Source organism: Perna viridis, chromosome 15 (assembly GCF_037379345.1).
Source record: "Perna viridis isolate PV_CMFRI_1.1 ecotype Kerala chromosome 15, ASM3737934v1, whole genome shotgun sequence".
NCBI classification, from domain to species: domain Eukaryota; kingdom Metazoa; phylum Mollusca; class Bivalvia; order Mytilida; family Mytilidae; genus Perna; species Perna viridis.
The window spans coordinates 17,322,686-17,346,658 of NC_142459.1; the positions used below are offsets into that span (position 1 = coordinate 17,322,686).

The window sequence follows — 23,973 nt, forward strand, 5'->3', positions numbered from 1 at the left end:
TAAACGTTTATACTTGATTTTAATTTAAGGATAATATTAATAAAACTTTAACACGCTTCATATCATCGTAGATATATACGAGGTTGAGAAAAGAGATAATTTCACTTGGACTAGCGTCGGGCCTACTCTATTAAATATTTAAATTTACAATTTGAAATTTACTATTTGCATATTTTAAAGCTTAAACATAATCTGACACCTATTACACATAAAACACAAGTAGATGAACCATAATTTAGTAACGATAAAGTCACGAAATATAACATCTTTACAGTTTTAAAATAACTTTAACAAAGTTTATAGGATTAGAAATAGTTTTGCAATCGAAAATTATACTCGATATTCTGTCAGGAGTTGTAATAATTTTTTGCATTTCAAAAAGTTCGACAAATGGGCTCTACATTAAAGAATAATCAAGGGAACCAAGGGTATAGCGGTAATAAAAGGAATGTATTCCAGGGACATGGAAAACAGACATACACAACAAAGAACATAAAGTAACTAAAATCATACATACAAAGTAACAAAAGTAAATGAGCAACTCGGACTCCACTAAAAACTGGGAGCATGGACCAGGTACACCGATAGGGTAAGCGTCCTCTGCTTTTCTAGAAACACCCGCCGAGTTACTTATAAAAAGTCAACAAAAAAGGAGTTGTAGCTGCTGATGAAAGATAATTACGTCAAATACCAAGTACCCAATAATCAAACTTAGACAGGTCACCATACACACAAGATACAGTCTACAATCATGGGCAAAACCATACTTGTAAAAGACCCAAAAACAAAAGGGGAAAACAAAAAAAAAACGACTATCGTCCAAATTTTTTAAACAAAAACTCAAAAAACATAACAATGGACATAAAATACGACAACCCCTGGAACGAATAATGTCCTGGTTTTGAACAGGCATATAAAGTATTTGGCGGGGTAAAAACCTGTATTTTTTAGAGTTAAGTTATCCGAAAGGTAAGCTATTCCATCACACTATGGCTGCGTTTTCTAATTTGCATCTTCATTTTTAGTACAACACATGAAGATACAGCGACGGAACTTTCTGTTTGATGAAGACACATATTCAAACAGTGAATTTTGCAATTTTGAATTATATTTGAGACTATTCATTTTTTAGGCTAATTCTATTAAGTTTTCTGTTAAGTGCTAGTCCGACACACTGATTACACTAAGAAGAACAGCTGTTAAAACGTATGTGAAGATCTACGATATCCAGATCCCGAGCTAACCAGTCAACCTATCCCATATCTCCCGCTTGCTGGGAAAAAAAACTTCTAAAGTTTGTGGTTCGACTTGGCCGGAATGGAATGTTCGTGTTGAAAGATGTTGTACTACGACCACTGAGTTCTTATTATTAGATCCGTTTCATGCGACCTAATGAGATTTGAATCATAGTCAAAATTTCACAGTATATTGATTGAATGAAGAAGATGATCTGTTCCTTTTTAGCCCACGTTTTTTTTTCTGAGAGCAACGCTTTATTTCACGACATAGTGTAGCGGTGTGTATAATAAACAAGCATTGATATCTTTTTCATGTATTCACCTTTATGCTAATATTTCCAGCAGTTTCTCCACATTTATTTTTCATCTGTGGAAAATATATCACATTGATAAGAAGTGATCGATAGCTCAATGTTAAATGTAACCGTATTGTTATCTTGTTACTTTCGTTCGGTTTATTGAAAGTAAAAATAAAATAAAACAAAAAGAAACAAACAAACAAACAAAAACAAACTAAAAAAAAAAAAAACAAAACAAAGACAAACTGAATAAAAAAAACACAAACAAAAAACAAACAAAAAAACAAAAAAAAAACAATGATAATAATAATAATAATAATAACAGTAACGAATACAAAAACAAAACAAAACACAAAAAAATAGTAGATGTATGCTTAAAGTTATCTAGAAATTACCGGCAATTTGACATTACCGGTAGCTTATTTTACAACAACAACAACAATTATATTAGATATAACTGAATTGGTTACGAAACATATCGTAATATACTTTTTTCCATAATGAATGCATGTATAAAATCATTACATAAGCCATACGGGGATTTTAATATGTCACGAAATTTCCAGATAAGTCAGTTGTATTTCATTTTATAGTTACATTTATAAACCTTCACCTTAAACATTCACAAATTAAAAAGCAGGACGTTGAAAACTGATCATGATGTTTGCTGATATTTGCTACTATGTATTGGGCAAATAAGTACTCTTTATTGAACATTATGATTGTATTGTAAAATTTTGCTGAAAAAATGAATATTGTTTTCTCAGTATGCAAGGTAAGAATTTTTAAAAAAAATATTACAACGATTTGGAATGTATACATGCCCATGTAAGATTCAGCCACTTTACTAAACAGGGCGTGCAACACAGGATATACATTTAATGTCGTGTATGTTGAGTACACGTTCGATTAAAAGTGTCGAAGAAAAAAAAATAGTTAGCTTAAAACTTGTTTAAAATGTGTTGCAAAACCTTTCGGCAAATATTATCATCCTTATCATTCAACAACTCGAAGTTCCGCTCACTGCATTATCCCATCATTATTCAGCTTTTAAAACAACTAATTAGTCATTCATTTGTCGATTGTTGTTTATTATACATTGTATTGAATAAATTGATATCGACCATGAATTATCATGGAATGCCTAGGTGGAGCTGAAGATAATTGAGAATTGATTGCAGTTAACCGTCATGTTGTAATACATGTTTAAGGTAACTTTTAAAATATTAAATTGGCACATCTTTTTCTATAATCCCCTTTATTCACAAATATGCTAAGAACATTACATGCCATTATTTACCGTTAAAATGAGATAAACTAAAATAAGTTGTATGGCTAATAAGATTATTAACAAAGTTGCAATGTACACATAAAAAAATACACAATGGACATCTTTGGATTTTGAACTCGAATAACAATTCAACAAAAAATAATTGGTTGGTGTTTAACGTTCAAGCAGCAATATAGCAGCTGTTTATGGGCAATTGACAAGAAATCCGTGATAAAAGGAATGTAAAATGATGATAAAATGAAAAATGAGATGGGACATATGAATAATAAGGGTCGATAGACACTGGAAATTAACACAGGTGGGTAAGGTCGAAAATTAAGCCACCTGTAGCAAAAATGGTGCTCCTTGTCCAGTTGAAAACCACTGTAGGGTTCGTTAACGTGCATGGAACGATGCATTGTTCCAGACACAGTCCATCACTATGGTTTGAGGTCAAGTGGTCCGTATCGAGGCCTCACGACCCCAGCATTTAGCATGCCAAGTGTATAACATTTCACCATTTGCGTCACACAACCCAAATGTTTCATGGTCTTGGGCCCTATTATGTTGCCTTTTACGACCAGCCTAGCGTTGCAGCAGGTTTGTTATTTTTCATTCTTTACTTATACGGAGCTGCAGGTAAAGTACGAACTCTCAATTTAAATTGTTGCCCATCAATGTCCTCTGACAGTCACCATTTTACTGTATGCTCATATAGTAGTAGATATTAAACAGATTTGTCTTTCCTATAACACAGGTTAATTTCCAGATATGAGTGATACCACAATTTTAAAAGGAAAAACAATAGAAAGAAATTCCGGAAAAGATTCGTTTCAACTTTCTTTTTTTTTTCTTCATCTGTACAATTTTTCAAAATTAATTATCATGATACTCAAATAATAATAAATTAAATGGAGAGCGTGTTGTTAAAAAAGGATTGTTATTGAAGAAAATCTATCATCTATCTTAATGACAGTGTGGCTAACCTTAACAAAAAATAATATCCCATATTAAAATGTATATGCAGGGATTTGAGAATGAAATGAAAGTTCAAGAATATGAAGTTCTGTTTTTTTTTCTATAAGAATTAACAAAAGTTATAGAACCGTTAAATAATGTTGCAGTGCAATAATAATACAAGGAGTTCTTTTCTATCTTGGTTCAATTAAACATGTTATTTTTTTTTTCAATTGCTTATAACTGCATTACAAAATAATGAAGTGTTGTGGCTTTAGTACGAAAAAATATAACACTACTTAAATGATAATTAACAATTTAAGTACCAGATCATATAACATTCATACACTGCCTAATGCAGGGTTGATTCATAGTGTAAAAACCACCAAACAAATGCAGGTTTTTTTGTCTACATATACTATTCCTTTGCTTAACAATTAATGGTCTTTTTTATATGGAGATCTGCACTTTTGAAACAACCATACATTGATCTCCCACTACAATATACCAAAAACAAACCGAAGCAAGAACGGTAACTCTTGCAAAATGCCAATTTCATACACATTCTACACAATTTTTATCTTAAAAGTGAAAGAACTAAAACATAAACTTAGACCGGGTATGGAACTATTATTGAGGTAACAATACAAGTGACTATTATTAGTTTTTGACATGCATAAATCACCTCCTGTCCACATTTAATAGTATTTGTTATTTTAAACGTTACTTTGGAGATAAATAGGTGGAATTGAGCTGAAAATTGTCACCCGCCATCCTTGTGTTTTTTTTATACATTTGCCATATCCATTAGGAAAAGATATACCACGAAAAAAAATTATTATTCAACGTCCAAAGTCGATCATTAATTAATTATCTAACTGAACTAATAAGGGTAATTTGAAAATAATGAAAACAGATTTTATTATTGAAAACTTATTCAAAATGCACTCCATAGCCTTTGCAGTTTCTAAAATATGGTTTTAGTCTTTACAATGAAAACAACGAAAAAGTAAGGTTTTGTTATTGAACCACATGCTATTAAAAAGTATAGAAAAGTGTGACAAACTGTGTTTGAACGAAATGTATAAATGTAATATGTAATTATTTAAAATTTTTTACGTTATTCCGGGTATTGTACTTAACCTCTTTGTTAAATAGGTCCTTGGGTAATTCATTCCGGACGACACCACTAGATATGTTTTGTCAACGAGTAGTGAAGGGAACCAAGCTTCCAGCGGCAATAAAAAGACAGAGACAAGTATCAGACACAGAAAACTGAGACACACAACAAAGAAAACAGAATAATACGTACAAATCAACAAAAGCAAATGAACAACTCGGACTCCACTAAAGCCTGTGAGCAGGTGATCCGGTAGGGTAAGCGTCCTCTGCTTAATAAGGCATCACGAGGTGATGCAAAGTTTCCTAAATATTTAAAGATTATCAAAGTAAAACGAACAAGTTGTAATATTAGATTGGAAGGTTTTTAGTCCTTATAGAAAACGAGAAATGCATGATTCATCTTCTCAAAACTCAAAAATTCATGAAATAGCAAATGTGTTTACGATGCATGTTGCTCTGGATGATGTAGAACATTTTATTTCAATGCGTATTGCAACTGGCAATGTACAAGAATGTACGATGAACCGACCAGGTAGATATGAAGTATCTTCTTTTATTATATTTCAAAGTCATTCTCTAGATCGCTAGTATCTCTAAAACTGTGTTATTCAATATTCCTGTTTGTGTCTATATTTTTCACATTCACATCACCATCTAATAAAATGCAGCGCTTTCTGTCCAATATGGCTACACTACTCGTCAGTTCTGCAGTACCGGACAGTTTGACACAAACTTTTCAGACAATAATATCACATAATCCCTTACGAAAACAGGACATTTCGGCGCATACATATTTCCAAATATGACAAAGGAGAATCAATTAGGACAATAAAAACCGTATCTCATAACAAATATAATGTTTGAACGTTAATGATAAAAGGCGGACAAAAGTTATGACTGGTGTTTCAATTTATGTTTCTTCATGAGCGTTTATGGTTTTATCTTTCTTCCATTATGTATATATGATTTGCAACAATTTTACATTATTAGTACGTTCTAATTCCTGAAAACATAATTAATAATTGCAATTCCCCATTTACTACACCTCTTTTTCCCGAAAAAAAAATACATTCTTTTGATTACCGCTATAACCTTGGTTCCCTTGATTACTCTTGTGGTTCTGATTAAATCATTATGAACAAAATTAATGTAATATTCTAAAACTCCATCATATTGCCAAAAATATAAAATTCATAAATTTTAAAAGACCGATATAAATAGGATGGTTTGTAATTGAAATATTAATAATTCAACTGAATAAACTTAATTCATCGAGAAATTATAACTCTCAAAAACCAAACCACTTCGCTACTAATAGACTACTTCATTTAATTATGGCAGATGAAATAGAAAATGCTAACGAAAAAAGACCAAAAATAGGAAAACGACTGACAAATTTTGCAGGATATACAACTTTACATGGTATCAACAGACTGTCATCAAACAAACGAATCATAGGGAAAGTTTTTTGGTGTTGTATCATACTAGTTTGTGTTGGATTTTGTTCTAGACAAATTTACCAACTATGTGTTCAGTACGCAAGGTAGGATTATTCATATTGCTTTGTCGACACATAGATATATTTTTCAAAGATTGTTTGTTTTGTCTTCTTCTTCTTTGATGGCTAGATATTTGCAATATCACACCATGGACGATGAGATACGATCTAGTGATATGAAAACTTTGCCATTGCGATTGGTTGTTGCATAATTGTATTTTACTTTCTATCAAACCCGATTGGTCGACAGCGACGTTGTGATGTCCCTATCGTTCTCCCAATACCACAGATGACGTCATAGACAAACGTTCAAAATGGAAGAGGCTTGTTTGTTTTGATTTTAAATAAAAAATAGGATTAGATATTTTACTATCTTCAACTTTCACTCACTATGAAATATATTAATATGTATAGCTTTTTTATATAATTTTGTTTTGTTTTTCGACGAGGTTTGCAAGATCTGACATTAATCTGACGTTAGTGATTCAAGTGTCCTTCAAAATACACAATTGGATAAAACGCTTTATGTGCCCATATCATTAATCCCATATTTTTCTGTAGAATACTTATGGTAATTTGCTATTAATGTTATCTATGATTTTGTCTCCTTACGACGCTGTTGATGCATTATTTATCATAACATTTTTAATCCGATTTTTTTTAAAGAAATAAAATTTGAATTCATTGTTCTCCTCCTAATCAGTTATACTCGTCTATATCAGATAATACAAGTAGTGATTTTCTAAATTGTGTATATAGCCTGAGCAACAGTATATACATGTATAACGTTAAGCCTTTCTTCAAAATTATCATAAATCGTCAGAATGAACATATAATTCGGTCCTAAAATCGCAAAAATTAATCGCTCCCGAACAATTTGGTTTACAGTAACAATAGACTGGTCTGTACTAGACAGGACGATAATTTGACGGTTATTTGTTTTACTTGTTCACTTCCATTCTTTGGATTGAATTGAAAGTTTTAACAATAAACAAGCTTTGATCATTTTTTTTAAATTGAAACATTGATTTAGAATTAACATCTTTATCATTTACCTTTCAGTAAAGCTGTAAATACAAAGATTATTATTCGACAGCAGAAGATTTATTTTCCTTATGTATCGTTTTGTAATATGAATCCAGTCAGTTTTACCAGGATCAGTACAACTAATTCCAAAGATCAACCTTACTCTGATTATCGTTCAAATATGATGAGTACCTATACAGGGGTTATGTCAAACATTAACAAATACTTTGAACTACTTAGAAATGACAGTACGGTGAGTACACAGATTGAAACATAACTGCAAATAACATTTGCTTGCGAGGTCTTTAATTTGCCTTAAATTTGATATTTCCAGTCGGAGGCAAACTGTGCTTGTGTAAAATTTCAATTATGCTTCCTCTTTGTTTTTTTTTTAATTGCAAGCCATCAAATGACAATGAAAAAAAAGAGAAAAAAACTATGTTGACGCCCCTTCAAAGTTTCGAAGTGATGTGCCGGGTTGAACGCAGACCAGAGGAAGAAGAAAATACCATGTTTTGTTGTAAATTAGCCTAACAAAACGTTACCGGGAACGTCTTATCTTACCTTCATTGCAAAGAGAAATTGATCTGAGAAATAATGTATTGGATTATGTGTGGTTCTTGTAAACCTCAAATCCTGGTAAATAACAGTACTACAGGCACTACAGTACATAAAAAAAAGTTCCATTCTAATTAAGAATCAGGCAATGAGTGGCACATCATAATTCTCAAATAGTGTTTTTCTTTTGACTAAAATATATTCAATACATCTTGAAAAGAACTAAAAAGCTATCTAAATTTATCAAGAAGCATCTGTGAAGTATATGTTTTTGACTGCTTATGTAAGGAATTTTGTTTTCTTTTGATTGAAGATGCCATCGATTTTATCAACAGAAATACAATTAAACGGGTCAAGCATTCGTAGGAAATTGTATAGTAGTGTTTTTATATTTTGAACCATTTCTATGAAGGTTATACAATTTATCTTAAACATCAAGATCTGATACCTTGTTCTTTATTAAAATATCATAGATACATGGCTGAGACTATAGATTTGGTAAAGTTGTATCTCAAATTGTAATGAATGTTTACCCAATTTAACTTTGTATTTTGATTTTCATCCTCGACAGAAAACAGCACAGAATTTTTCAGATGGTAAGTATTATATTATATATAGTTACATCTACGTTAAACGAACTCCGAATGCACCTAAAACCTGTCTAAAATAGACACTTTTATACAGCCTTTCAACTTAAATGGTATAAACTTCACAAATACATTTGTATACTATATACCATACTTCCATTCCCCATTCCACATTGTTCCCATCCCAATTCCCCATTAAAGAATCCCATCCTCCCATGAAAACACAATTGCATATTCCTTATCGAGTATTTACATCATCAAATTGAATTTTATATTTTTAAATCCTTCAACAGTTAAGGTTTTATTTTTAACAAAATCTGATACATAATTTCATATTATTAAATTGATTCAAGATAATTTCCCCATCCTCCCCATTTAAAATCCCCTTCCGTCCATACACTATTCTATTTCCCATCTCCCATATCCCCATACCAGTATTGTACCTCCTTTTTATCAGTTTAGCCCCCTGCGTGTCCGGGTGTCCAAAGAATAGGCCCGCATCAGCGCTAAGCTTGTCTTAACAGGCGACTAAATAGTGCTCATAGCCCTAGCTGGGGGGCTAGGGCGCTCTGCCCATAGAGCAACTGGGTTGTGTGGTGGGATGGAATACCCCTGGCGTGTTACATGCTGAAGTTGTCAGGCTATAATATGGAAAACCTGACCGCAAACCATAGTGGTGCACCGTGTTGGGAAAGATGCCACGTTTCTCACATGTTAAAGAACCCTGCTGTGGTATTCAATAGGAGTAGGAACCTTTGCGCTCCGGCACAGAAGGCTAAATTGTCCTTGTGATCCACCCTTCTTTTTCTCCAGTGGCAATCAAAATTTGTCGACCATATTATCTTAGTGTCCCATCCTTTTTTTTTTTTTACATTTTATCATCACCATTACATGTCCATATAATCAACCATTTCATGTTCATCGCCTGAATAAAGCTGAAATATTGGTGAATAATCAATCAATCAATCAATCTTTCAATCTTATCAGTTTAAAATATTTTGAACATAGGTAAACTGAATATCTGTCTTATCTGATCTAAATATATTTTCCCAATTGGGTTTGGTATAGGTAGGTTTCAGTGTATGTCTGTCATATGCAGTAGCCGTATGGGGTAAACATCGGGGGAAATGAGAAATGATGATTGGGAGGAAAGGCAATGGATATTTCGTATTGGTTTGACGTTTTCAGTTGGGGAAAATTATGAACAGTTGAGAGGGTATTTATCAAAGACAACGAATAATTCTAGTATTAGATTTATATCAATAAAAAAAATGATTTAACTTTCGTAATTTACATTTCAACTCCATTTATCCAAACTCAGCCATATAATAATTTCAGCTTTTGATAAAGTATCAAAAGAGGAACAAAAGTTTAGACAAGCCTTAAACTGGTATGATCATCTTCCATATAACTACACTCTTCAAGGAATCAAGGCCCTTAATCCTGATTTTAATGATTTTGTAATCAGCTGTATCTATAATAGTAAACCATGCAGTCCTAGGTATGTACATTTATGTATACAACACTTTAACGGTGCAATTGACAAAGTTATGTCTTGATCTGGACCAGTGCAACATTATTATTTTTGTTTGTTAAATTCTAAATAACTGTAATTGAGTAAATATTAAAATTGCCACACATGAAATGTATAATAGGTATAATATATGGTTAGTTCAAAGAGTCATCAAAGGAACCAAGGTTATAGCGGTAATCAAAAGAATGTAAAAAAGTAAATGAGCAACTCGGACTCCACTAAAAACTGGGAGCATGGACCAGGTGCACCGGTAGGGTAAGCGTCCTCTGCTTTTCTAGAAACACCCGCCGAGTTGCTCATAAAAAGTCAAGTCCGGGGTAGACAAACGAGGAAAGGAGAACTATGACCCGTTGAATACATCAGTTTTCATGGTGCTGATGGATACATCATAACGATCTACGAGTTCATTATGACGACCATAAATCTTCTGTGGTGATGACTTCAATCTGGTAGCAACATAACCCTGTTCCAGAAGCCTATTTGTTAGAGTTCTCAAAATGACAAAATTAGGAGACCTATAGATAAAAGAAAATAATCCACATGAAAAAATAAACCCGAAAACAAGTGTAATAAAAAAAGTCGAAAGTAATATTTCTAAAGTATCAATTACTGTGATTATCTTTTGTAGATTATAATTGCCCTTGTCTATTAACAGCTCATTCGTTACCTTCTTTGATCGTTATTTTGGACAGTGTTACAGATTCCCAAAGGAACCAATCGTCAGTAAGCGTTCGGGACCTCTGTTTGGTAAATATCTTATAAACATTCACATATACCTTAAATGAGCAATTCGGCGGATATTTCTAAAAGGCAGATACACTTGGTTCATGCTCCCAGTTTTTTAATGGAATCCGAGTTGCTCATTTGCTTCTGTGGTTTGTGCATGTTGTTTTGGTTAAACCATGTCCTTCTATTGTATGTGTATGTTTAATCATTTCATTTGGTTTGATGTCTGCTCTAAATTTGATACTCTTGATTACTTGATGTGTTTGTAATGTCATAATGTCGTTTGAAATAAGTTCATTTGGTTTTATTTGTTTCAGGCCTTCAGCTTATCATCAACGTTAATCAAAGTGATTACGTCCCAGAAATCATTAAGGATACTGGTATCAGGTTATCGATTGATAAATCTGGAACAATTGCATTTTTGCAGAATGGAGGAATATCAGTGGATGTAGGTCGACAAACAGATATATCACTTTTGCAGGTAAAAATTCCCAAACTATTTCACACAGAAAACTACATATACAAAACAAAAATTAAAATGAAATAAAAGGTAAATATAATAAAAAAATAGAATGTTAAATGAAAAAAAAATCAATACATAAATAACTTTCAGTATTTGAACAACAAAATAAACAATTAACACCCCCCCCCAAAAAAAAAAAAAAAAAAAAAGTCAAATCTTATTTTATAAATTTAATATATTAAGTCCCGTATTCGCAAAGTGTACATATGAAATATTAATTACAGTGGATAAATAATGTGCCGCAAAGATAGTTGGACTGTTAAGTTTTATAAAAAAAAATATAGCAGGAAATTTTTCTGCAACTGCACTAATATGCGGTTGATGTAATTTATAAGATAACAGAGTTATCAGGAAATCCGGGTTTATGTTTTATTGATATTAATGCCATGAATCCTATGTTTGATGCCCCCTATGTCCTCGTAAACTTTCTATTACTTTTCTTTAGGTCGATTTGTATAATTTATATTTGCAAAATCCGAACTATTCAGTCATTTCAGCAATACTTTTGTGTAACGAGAAATACTGATCAGTAAAACTAAACTAAACATCACTTCAAGTCTGACTGACGTCAGATCATCTGTGGTTCAAGGCTAATTTTAAGATATGTGTGTAATGGACATCCTTATCTACGATGTATATAAGTATTCAGTAAAATTCACAAAACAGAACGAGTCAAAAACTGCTTGATGTATCACCATACTTTATGAATATACCTGACATTTACACGAATCTGTATATTTTAAATGAGTCATTTCGCTTACTTTATTTATTTGTCATAGAAATCTGTAGAAAGACTACCTGAGCGGTCTGAGTGTGATAACAGTGGTAAATTCTACAGTATAATGGTAATATTAATTTAGAATTTGAGATAAGTAGACCTATCAAATGCGAAAGAAAAATACCACAACAATGTTCAATGTGTTATACGACTAGATTTAATGAATTTAATGAAAATGATTTAATTTTATCTGATGTAGGTTCTGATAAGTACTGAATTACGGTCAGAAATGAAAATGTTTAAATACAATTATGCGGTCAACCCACTGTACATGAACGGATTATACTCACTTGCGAAATTCACTGCATTTTACTATTGCACAGTTCATAAGAGTAATCAAGGGAACCAAGGTTATAGCGGTAATCAAAAGAATGTAATCCAGGGACAAAAACCAGACATAGAAAACAGACATACACAACAAAGAGCATAAAGTAACTAAAATCATACATAAAAAGCAACAAAAGTAAATGAGCAACTCGGACTCAGCTAAAAACTGGGACAATGGAGCAGGTGCACCGGTTGGGTAAACGTCCCATGCTTTTCTAGAAACACCCGCTGATTTGCTCATAAAAAGTCAAGTCCGGGGTAGACAAACGGAGAAAGGAAAACTATGACTCGTTCAATAAATCAGTTTTCAATGTGCAAATGGATACACCATAACGATCTACGAGTTCATGATGACGACCATAAAACTTATGTGGTGATGATTTCAATCTGGTAGCAACATAACCCTGTTCCAGAAGCCCATTTCTAGAGTTCTAGTGCGATACAAAAAGTCTGCCGAGTTTCGGCAAGTTTGGCATAACGTATGAGTTGTGATATGAACACTCCATACGCAGGTGCCGAAGTGATGTTGCCACAGATGAAAAGGAAGTTGACAATTCTGAACGAAAAGTCATCACGTTTGTCGTAAAGTTTGGTGAATAGTTTTCCTTTACCATCGATTTCTAAGAGTAGGTCAGGATATAAGGCTGACTTCACAGTGTCTGTAGTATCGTCTATCTCAAGTTCTTTGGGGTAGATGCGATGTATCAAATCCGCGAAATTAGGATATTTAAAGATAATACGTCATCTATATAGCGGAAACTGAGATTGAAAGATCTAGCCAAACGATATTCTTTCTTTCTGATCAGATCAGCTATAAAGTCAGCTTCATAAGAGTGAAGGAATAGGTCAGCAAGTAAAGGTGCACAATTTGTTCCATTTGGAATGCCGACCGTTTGTTGAAAAACGCGTCCACCACACTGGAAAATATGCTGTTGATTAAAAATTCCAGCATTTTATAATCATCTTCTTCCGTATATTTCGAAGATGATTGTAATTTTTTCTTACAAAGTATGAGGAATCTTACCGAGAACTATATATTTGTATCTAGGTGTACCATTTTTATTTTGGACAAAACGATGAAGAATGCTTTTATGTCGGGATTTTAACTGAGTTATGGGGAATAGAAGTATACAATGTTGAAAAATCACAGGTTTTGATGTATTATATTTAGATAAAACCTATGATTTGTCAACACTGTATACTTCTATTCCACATACTCAGTTAAAATCCCGACATAAAAGCATTATTCATCGTTGTTTTTATAAGTAATATATCTACATACTGACATTTGTTTATCTTTCGATATGCGCTAGCCATGCTTAATTTTGGTATAATTAATGAACTCTTATATAGTCGTTAAAAATTGGCTTTTTTCTAGGACTGTGAAGAGGAATGTGTTCTGAGAAATGTTATTCACATATGTAACTGTTCAATGAATTTGTACAAAACGTTCGATAAACGGAGCAATCCTCCGACTTGCAGCACACAAGAAGGCAAGTTAACGGTTATAATGAAATTATCATATCATTTTCTTAAAAAAAAAAAAACAAATGTAGTTACGCAATGGGAATCCAAAAAGAATTTTAAAAAATTAGTCGCGGACTTCATGTACCTGAGGAGTTAGTTTGTCCAATTGCAGGAAATGCATACGTGAATATTTAAAAAGTAAAATACCTCACCAAAAAAATATTTACGTTATTGAAAAAACCTTAGTATTTATCAGTTGATTATAACATTGAACTCATATTCTTTAAATTTATTTTCCCTCCCCCAGAAAAAAAAAAACAAAACAAAACAGAAAACATAAACCCTAGAGTCCAAAATTCATGTTGATATATGTTGATATGTCTGACCTATTTTACCTATGTAACTTGTACTTGTTTATCACATAGATTTGCAGATTTGACAATTCACCAAAAGAATTCAAAAGAATTCAATGTCATTTACTTTAAAACCTAACATTCGACATATTTCGACTTATCAACTATTCAGCTACGTTACCACATGATAAATTAAAATCTCGTTTGTATGGACTAATTGTTAAATATTTCCTTTCGCTGTGTCGAAAAACCAGGTTGCTCTTGGTTACAAATTCATATATTTCTTTTTCTTAAATATTGCAGAATGGTTAAGTTTGCTACACAGAAAAGCAGAATTGCGATATGTTTAATTTCCTTATTGATAACATATCTGTCACATTTACAGGGGCTATTTTTCAACAATATTTGACATTCCAATGGGCGTTTACTGTGCCCTATCTTAGCCGATTTGTTTTTTTATATTCATACGAGACTGTATTTATTCAAAATCTCGTAAAGAATAAAAATACAAGAGATGCTAAATCCTTTAATTTTACAAACAGATATATTGAAGTCTAATTGTTCATCAACATTTCTTTTTCTTTTTTTGGTAAATGGTTACGGTCAATATATTCACCAGTGCTTAAGATAAAGGAGACTACATACTGTAAACAGCTTGTTCTGCATCTCTTTAAGGTCTTACATTTGGAATTTGACTATAGTGATGGCCTCAGCACTAAGATTTATGATAAGAGAGACAACTTAAATTTCACTATCATAAGTTTTCGTTTCATATGCAGCAATATAATTTCATCTCCTTTATATGGTGTTTATATTTTACTTTAATTGATTCGCTACGTTATAGCAAGTACTAACTGCTCTGATGTCCGTGAATTCCATTAGTTACGGCGTAAACGTAATAGATTCCTGAATTATAGTTATCACTATGAGGCAATGCGCATCCAAAACTTTCCTACCAACTTCATTTTAGATATCAGTCCTTGGTTGAAAAATACTCAGTTTTTTTCTAAAATATTGATTAGCGGGCTGTAGAACCTAGTTTGCTTGAAATGCATGTACTAAATCAGGACTATTGGGGTGAAAGCTGCTCCGGTGGTGTAATAGCTGTTTTGTCAGATTTACTTTTGACTTCACTTAATTATGGATCGGATAAGTGTTCAGTAATTTTGTTGTTCCCTTATGTTATCTTATTACATAAATATAACAGTTTGTAGTCGACCATACATAAACTCACTGATCTGTGCATTTTGTAGATGTTGAATGCATGGAAAAAGTAGAAGATTATACTGGGGATAACTGCAACTGTTTAAGCCCTTGCAAGTAAGTTTACTTACTTACTATTCTATATTCATATGTAATTTATTTCGAATATGAGATGTGACACTTTGAAAGGCCAGTTACATGTATTTAACACGCATACGACATTGAAAAAAAAATTAAAAAGCCACATTATTATCACCTATGTAATATGATAACAAATCTTTGAAAGTTGTAATACATATTATTTAGGAGACGAAAGTGAAATGCAATTAAACGATGAATTGATTTCCAAGATTTGCAACAAACATTCAATGTGTATGAATTAACAAATTCAACTCGACAAACAAACAAAACCTAATGAGGCATCGGTTTCACAAAAAGTGGTAAGTGTGAAATTGATCGTAAAACATGACGTCACAATGCTATTTTAGTTTATGATGTCATTACTTACGACCAACTTTACACTTACGACTTTTTGTGAAATCGAGACCTGAAGCAACCGGAAGCATGGAAAAGATTCACCAGTAGCGCCCTCTGTATGTCTTCAAATTAAATATCCGAGTTAAAAGTTGTTATTTTAAAGTCTTCACATAAACAGTTTCTGTTTGTAATGAACAGTGAAACATCATATGACACTACCGTTACAACATCCCAATGGCCGGCAAACAACTTCCAAAGAATTTTGCAGAGAATTTTATCAAGTCATGGATTAGAATATGACGGCTATAAGTGAGTTTTATTTTTCATTATTGTAGAATTGTTTAAAAAGTGTTGTTTTGTCTGGAAAATTCATTTTGCGTTTCGGAAAAGGAACTACTGAAAACTTTATAAATTTGAATTACAGTTATTCATTATTTTGTTAAAGATTTTCTATGTCGTATGAATGATAAAATACTTGAATGTTCAATACACAAACAGAAACAATTTGGTCAAAATAGTCTATGGATAGCGTGCTAGCCTCAAGTGTGGTAGATCGAGGGTTCCATTCCTGGCCAAGTCACACCACAGACTTTAGTATTAGTAATCACTGCATTTTTGCCAAGCATACAGGAGTTATGGAATCGGTAGACGAAATAGCAAAGATAGTTTACATTACGTAAGCGGTTGTTGCTTCTCACTGTGTGTGATCAGTGTGTTGGACTAGCACAAAACAGGTTGTGTGCGATTGCCCAGATATTCGTGTCCAAAATGCAGAAATTGATAAATGGTACAACATACCAAAACCTTTAAGCCGTTACAAAATGCCAATCATGTTTTTCATATCCAGATTGTAAGAAAACCAGAACAACTTTAAACGTATTAGATTTTTCGCATGGTTAAGAAATACAATTACAATGAAAATATGTAACGCTGCTTCGAAAACAAATATTTCAGTTACAAATTTAGTTAAACAATGTTTTAATTTGTTTTAAATAAGTTACTTGTTTTATCCTTATACATACTGATATGAATTTCAACGAGAGGAAAAAGTTAACATGTCAATAAAAGTGAATATCTTTTGGAACTTGCAGGGACAGCCTTCTAGCCTTAAATATTTACTTATCATCTTTAACCGATGAACTTACACAAGAAGTTGCTGCTTATACGGTACGATTCTAAAGTGCAAGTAAGACAAAAAAGCAATAGGACAGAGAATGAAATAAGGAAAGGCTTTAATAAAAACGATTCCAATAAAGCATACAATTTGCCATGGAGAAATAGATTTTGTTTGTTTGTTTGTTTGTTGGGGTTTAACGTCCGAGCAACAATATTTCAGTTATATTCAGACGATGAACATGAAATTGGTGATAAAATGAACATGAAATGATGATGAAATGAAAAAGGATGGGACACAAGGACAATGGGGTCGACAAATTTTGATTGCCACTGGAAATAGGGAGAGGTGGGTAGGGTCGGGCAATTTAGCCTGCTGTGGCGGAGCCCTATGGTTCCTACTCCGGGAGAATACCACAGTAGGGTTCTTAAACGTGCGAGGAACGTGGCATCTTTCCCAACACGGTGCACCACTATGGTTTGCGGTCAGGTTTTCCGTATTATAGCCTGACAACCCCAGCATGTAACACGCCAGGGGTACCCCATCACACCACCTGGGGCACACATCCCAGTTGCTCTGTGGGCAAAGCGCCCTAGCCCCCGGATAGGGTTCTGAGAACTATTTAGTCGCCTTTTACGACAAGCTTAGCGCTCCTGCATGCCTACTCTGTTAACACCCGGACCTGCACGGGGCTGGAGAAATAGAAAGAAAAAAAATACACACCGAAATAAAAACTACGAACCCAACAATAATCGGGTTGGTGGTTTGGGTTCCGGGGTAAACTTAGGAGATTTCAAGGAGAGAGAATCCTGATGCTTGCAAGATATTCATCGTTCACATTTGTTTCCGATGCAATATTTGCCAATTAATCTTTGCTAAACTCAGCATCAATAAAGAAGTTTTGAATTTTCAGTGTTTGTTAATTTAGCGTTTTTCTATTTAAAATTGGTTATCCTAGGATTTAAGAAATTATAGGCAGAATGATATGAACACAGTGTGACAATTTAAAGACGTATATTGACCAAACAAAGGTGAAGAAGTAATTATTTTCATTTCGTATTTTATAGTTTTTATATAAACAATGTTTGTCTGATACCTATATTTTGTGATATTGCACGTTTGACAATATAAAAACTGAAATTGCACTGCTGACGTCAGCTGCGTACATTCACGATAAAACAGTTTTTATGTTGCAAAATGGTCAAATTGAACACCATCTATTATAAAGTATTTGCTTGAACAAAGTTTTGCTCATTTAAAAAAAAGGCATTTCAATACATTTAGTGGTTGTATTTGATTCGCCCAAATTAAATGTATCTCAATGAGAATGTTTTTGTGTGGGGGAATATCAAAATATTTACAGAGTAATGTAATAAAAGAGTAATCAAGGGAACCAAGGTTATAGCGGTAATCAAAACAATGTAATCCAGGGACAAAGACCAGACATGTAAAAAAGACATACACAACAAAGAACATAAAGTAACTAAAATCATACAAACAAAGTAACAAAAGTAAATGAACAACTCGGACTGGGAGCATGGACCAGGTGCACCGCTAGTGTAAGCGTCCTCTGCTTTTCTAGAAACACCCGCCGAGTTGCTCATAAAAAGTCATGTCCGGTGTAGACAAACGAGGAAAGGAAAACTATGACCCGTTGAATAAATCAGTTTTCATGGTGCTGATGGATGCATCATAACGATCCATGGTTCATGATGACGACCATAAAACTTCTGTAGTGATGACTTCAATCTTGTAGCAACATAACCTTGCTCCAGAAGCCTATTTGTTATAGTTCTAGCATGATACAAAAAGTCTGCGTAGTTTCGGCAAGCTCTGGCATAACGTATGAGTTGTGATATGAACACTCCATACGCAGGAGCCGAAGGGATGTTGCTACAGATGAAAGGAAAGTTGACAATTCTGAACGAAAAGTCATCACGTTTGTCGTAAAGTTTGGTCAATAGCTTTCCTTTACCATCGATTTCTTATTGTAGGTCAAGATATGAGGCTGACTTCACAGTGTCTGTAGTGTCGTTTATCTCAAGTTTATTTTTGGGTAGATGCAATGTATCAAATCACCGAAATTAGGATTTTTTAAAGTTAATACGTCATCTCTATAGCGGAAACTCATTTAAACATTTATGTCAGCTTAATATCTCATAAAACATTTATGTCAGCTTGGTGCATGCACTATCATGATTGATAGAACACTTAGAAGGGATATCGCCCTCGGTTAGTATCATTTAAATGTTCCATGAAATGTTATATCATATGCACAGAGCTTCCATAATTGTATAATATTAATACAGCAATTCTAAAATGTTGAATAAGTACAGTAAAATGTAGTAATTATCAATCATTATGTAGCTATTTGATTCAGTTCTAATGTAAAACTTATATTTTAATTATCACACAGGAGGAGACTCTGTTGTCAAACATTGGAGGGTCATTAGGGCTGTGGATTGGTATGTCTATAATTAGTGTAGGAGAAATCCTGGAGCTTGTTATTCTACTGTGTCAATCTTTCATATCAGGCCGACGGAATGACTGATCCAGGTAAACTTTAGAGCTATGGTTTATCGATAACAGCTCTTTAAACATACCGTTCCGTTCGGCTTTGGCACATTTGAAAAATCATGTTGTAACTGCTGGTGTGGCTTTTAACATGGCAATTCTACTTTCAAATAATTGCATTTGTTTTTATCATTATCGTCGAAATAACCGATCGCAGTAAATCATAGAGCTATGGATTCTACCGAAGGACTCTGTTGAAACTACTGATGTGACTATTTACATAGAACTATTACTTTTAATGAATTGCATTTTTTATCATTATTTCACTTTTATAAAAGTATGTCATTCAAAGAACTTTTCTAATGATTTCATATGTATATACAAACTGCTTTTTTTACGTTTATTAAAGGTAAACTTATGCGTTAAGTTGTATTGATATTGGAAAAAAGTTTGTAATACATCGGCAATAATTATTCATATGCATATAAACTAATACGTATCGTATTCATTTTCATGTACGTTTGTACACGGATCTCAATACAAAGATCTATGTATGAAAAAAGGAAGGTTCGAACAAATTTTTTTTATTGTTGACTTTATCGATAGCAGCTGTTTAAAAATATCATTTCGTTTGCTTTAAATACAGATTTGAAATTTCATGCAATCAGTGTTTGCTTAAGGCAAATGAATTCAAACAACTGACGGAAGTCATTCACTGAAAAAAAAAGATATCAGAAATTAATTAAAAATACCAATTGAAACAAGAAAAAAAATTCTCATTAGCATTTTCGGTATGAACAATTTATAGTTCACATGTCAACTTACCTTTAATTGCCTATAGTTAATCAAACATCCTTACACACTCATGCAAAGCACCAAATTGCCTTGTTATAATCATTATATTTCATTTGGCTTTAGACATTTAATCAGTTTAAACGTTGATATTTGATTTTAATTTAATGATAATATTAATAAAACTTCAACACGTTTCATATCATCGTAGATATATACGAGGTTGAGAAAAGAGATAATTTTACTTGGACTAGTGTCGGGCCTACTCTACTAAATATTTAAATTTACAATTTGAAATTTACTATTTGCATATTTTAAAGCTTAAACATAATCTGACAACTATTACACATAAAACACAAGAAGATGAACCGTAATTAAGTAACAATAAATTCACGAAATGTGACATCTTTACAGTTTGCAAATAACTAATTTGGAGAATAAGAAATAGTTTTGCAATCGAAAATTATACTAGATATTCTGTCAGGAGTTGTAATTATTTTTTTTTTGCATTTCAAACAGTTCGACAAATGGGCTTTATATTCAAAAATAATGAAGGGAACCAAGATTATAGCGGTAATCAAAAGAATGTAATCCAGGGACAAAGACCAGACATGGAAAACAGACATACACAACAAAGAACATAAAGTAACTGAAATCGTACATACAAAGTAACAAAAGTAAATGAGCAACTTTAAAGTATGTAAAGATCTACGATATTAAGATCCCGAGCTAACCAGTCAACCCATCCCATATCTCCCGCTTGCTTGGCAAAAAAATAAAAAAGAAAAAAAAATGTGATTACCAATTCTAAAGTCTGTGGTTCGACTTGGCCGGAATGTAATCTTCGAACTACCACACCCGACTTTAGCACTCTGCGTAAAGAATACAAAGGTGGATGTTAAAGCTTGAGAAAGTTATATATCAGTTCGTAGGTAGATACAAGTAAGTTCATTATTATCTAGTCAATATCAATTCAAACATATGGAGAAACTAGTAATATTAGGATCGAAATCAATCACGGAAACTCCGTTTTATCTTTGTTTTACCTCGGGCTGGCTATTTATATTGTTCTTCAATCCCTGGCTATCGCTTGGGGAAAACCAATGCGACATAAATGACCATCCCGGGGTACAACAATGATCAAATGGAGTTTCCGTGCTTTATTTTTTTAGATATAATTTGGTTTAAGACGACCAGACTACTGGGAGAATACATTCCCTCCACGATCTTTAATCCACCAACAGCTGCAACGACCCGGTGAAAATTAAAACAAAGACTAGCAATCATATAGATAATACAGATTTTAAAATGCTGTACATTAGTTCCAAGGAGTCAATTCTCAAGAGCAGCTTTAGAATCATATACAACGGACATAATTGTATATGCAGTTGCGATCAGTTCTAACCTCTCTAGAATTCTGTCGGAATCTATCAGGAAAACTGATCTACGACAGCAGATAGAACAGAAATCCTGACAGATCTGACAGGGTCTGACAGTGGCTGTTATGGGTCAGGGCACATTTTGCCCTATTCCCTTACAGATCCTGACAGAAACTGTCATGGGTCGTGGCAAAGAAATACGAAAAGCTGTTCTAAACTCTCATACCAATGGAGAGTTTCTGATACTAAATCTATCTATCCTGTGTGACGTAATTGAGAAGTCCGCGATTAATAATGGAAACTGTGTGACTAATGTAAATTTGCAAATCCCATCAGGGAAAAAAATCTTAATTTCAAAATTTAGATAGAATTTACAATTATATAGAGCTCGTCGTAATCAAAATCCCTAGATCACTCGATCGTGATTCATTTGCCGATTTTTGTCACTCACGACCCATGCCCTCATCGTTCAAAAATTAAAGGTATCATTACCTGTAATTAAATTAAATTGTTTAATTATATAATCAAAGGTTTATGTTTCTGTTCTAAGTGTAAAAAAACGATAACCGACAACTTTCAGATGTTTGATAATTCTCACGAAGTTCAAGATTGACAAAGTAGTTTTAAGTGAAAGAGTAATCAAGGGAACCAAGGTTCTAATCAAACGAATGTAATTCACGGACCAAGACCAGACATGGACAATACACATACACAACAAAGGACATAAAGCAACTGAAATAATACATGCAAAGTAACAAAAGCAAATGAGCAACTCGGACTCAACAAAAAAGGTACTTTACATATCTTTCGGGTCACACATTCTATAAAATATTAAAATTGACAAATTTACCATTAAATGGGTGACAACTACCTATATTTTCCGGTAAGAATTCTTTAAAATGGATTTTTAGCAAATAATATGAGTATGAGCACTTCCAATTCACCTATATGGTCCTAAATCAATATAGAAAATGTAGAAATTGTAAATATCAGCTTCATATTAGTGAGTGTGACACCTGTATTTCAGTGCAAATTCCAAAATTTCTGTAAAATGAATGTGTGTCAGCACTTTTAATTTCCATAATGGTCTCAAAATTTTGCCTAAAATGCAATTTGTTTAGTATATTTATCAAGTGAGTGGCTGCGGCACATATTTTTTAGACTAAATTCTTAGAAATTTCATATTCCTGCAAAATGCATTAGTGTGAGCAGTTTTCATTGCCATGAAGGTCTAAAATTATTTACTAAAATGCTATTTTTTTAATATAACTATCACGTGGTTGGCTGCAACACATATATGTCAATCAAAATTCTTCAAAAATGCAAAATGTATGAGGGTGAAAACAATTTTAAGTTGCATAAAGATCTAAAATTTTTGTATAAAATGTTAAAAATTGTCAATATAGGTACTCTGTATCATACTTGTGATTGCAACAAAATCATTCAGTCAAATTTTTTAAAGTCAGGAGCGTAGCAGCTTGTACGGCAGGCAATATTTTTTTTTTGCCATACATAAAAGTATTGTCAATCATTGAGAATAAAAACTCGAGTTCAAATCCTTCCCCTCAGGATTCGAGTGCTACACCTTTTTTCGGAATCACGTACATGCAGTGTATGCTATTCAGTCAGAGAAGTATAATCTAGCTAGTGACTGTCATAATCTGTTAGGATCTGTTAGAAACTCTTCTTATCCATGCCTCGGTTCTATCTAGAACAGTTCCTGACAGAGGAGTGTCACGACCAAAGACAGATTATGACAGAGATTGCTTAAAGTCTTGATAGACCCTGACAAGTCGTGTCGCGGGTCAGATTAGTTTCTGACAGTTTAGAACAGAACTATTTTATGACAGCGAATCCTGACAGAATTGAATAGAGGTCAGAAGTGATCGGAACTGTAAGAAGTACTAAAACCCAACACTATTGAAAAAAGGTAGATATTTTCCCATGAATTTTAACCACCTGGTTCTTATAAATAAAGAATTACTTGAATTATAATTAAATAGGAAGACTGCAAGTAATTTTTAAATCAGTTTATAACGAATTTTTGTTGGTCGTTTATTTTATGGTTATTACATTCGTATCTATTTGAATGTGTATGTAGTTAAATTTGTTTATAATATATTGTATTCAATAGAATTGATGTCTTAAACATCCATTCCTATAATAAAGTGATCATTATAATCATATATATTAGTGATACTATCCCTTACAGAGAATCATATGTAAAAGTT

General features: G+C 32.9%; 1 protein-coding gene across 1 annotated transcript; it reads left to right on the top strand.

Annotated features, from left to right (window-relative positions):
* Positions 1 to 6,203: 6,203 nt before the first annotated feature.
* On the top strand, positions 6,204 to 19,909 carry LOC148597211 (degenerin-like protein asic-2). The gene is made up of 12 exons (XM_088563015.1): positions 6,204 to 6,429; positions 7,447 to 7,663; positions 8,540 to 8,564; positions 9,894 to 10,056; positions 10,745 to 10,836; positions 11,133 to 11,296; positions 12,118 to 12,183; positions 13,822 to 13,936; positions 15,517 to 15,583; positions 16,142 to 16,252; positions 17,035 to 17,110; positions 19,474 to 19,909. Exons 1-12 carry the CDS (start codon positions 6,221 to 6,223, stop codon positions 19,606 to 19,608), a joined length of 1,440 nt encoding a protein of 479 aa, XP_088419141.1. The 5' UTR covers positions 6,204 to 6,220; the 3' UTR covers positions 19,609 to 19,909.
* The last annotated feature ends 4,064 nt before the right edge of the window (positions 19,910 to 23,973 follow it).

What these genes read in the sequence shown, in the direction of transcription:
- LOC148597211 (XM_088563015.1), top strand. Translation starts at nt 6,221, where the DNA reads ATGGCAGATGAAATAGAAAATGCTAACGAAAAAAGACCAAAAATAGGA. An exon ending in CTATGTGTTCAGTACGCAAG is followed by an intron (nt 6,430 to 7,446) that starts GTAGGATTATTC and finishes TTTACCTTTCAG; the next exon opens with TAAAGCTGTAAATACAAAGA. An exon ending in GCGTTCGGGACCTCTGTTTG is followed by an intron (nt 10,837 to 11,132) that starts GTAAATATCTTA and finishes TATTTGTTTCAG; the next exon opens with GCCTTCAGCTTATCATCAAC.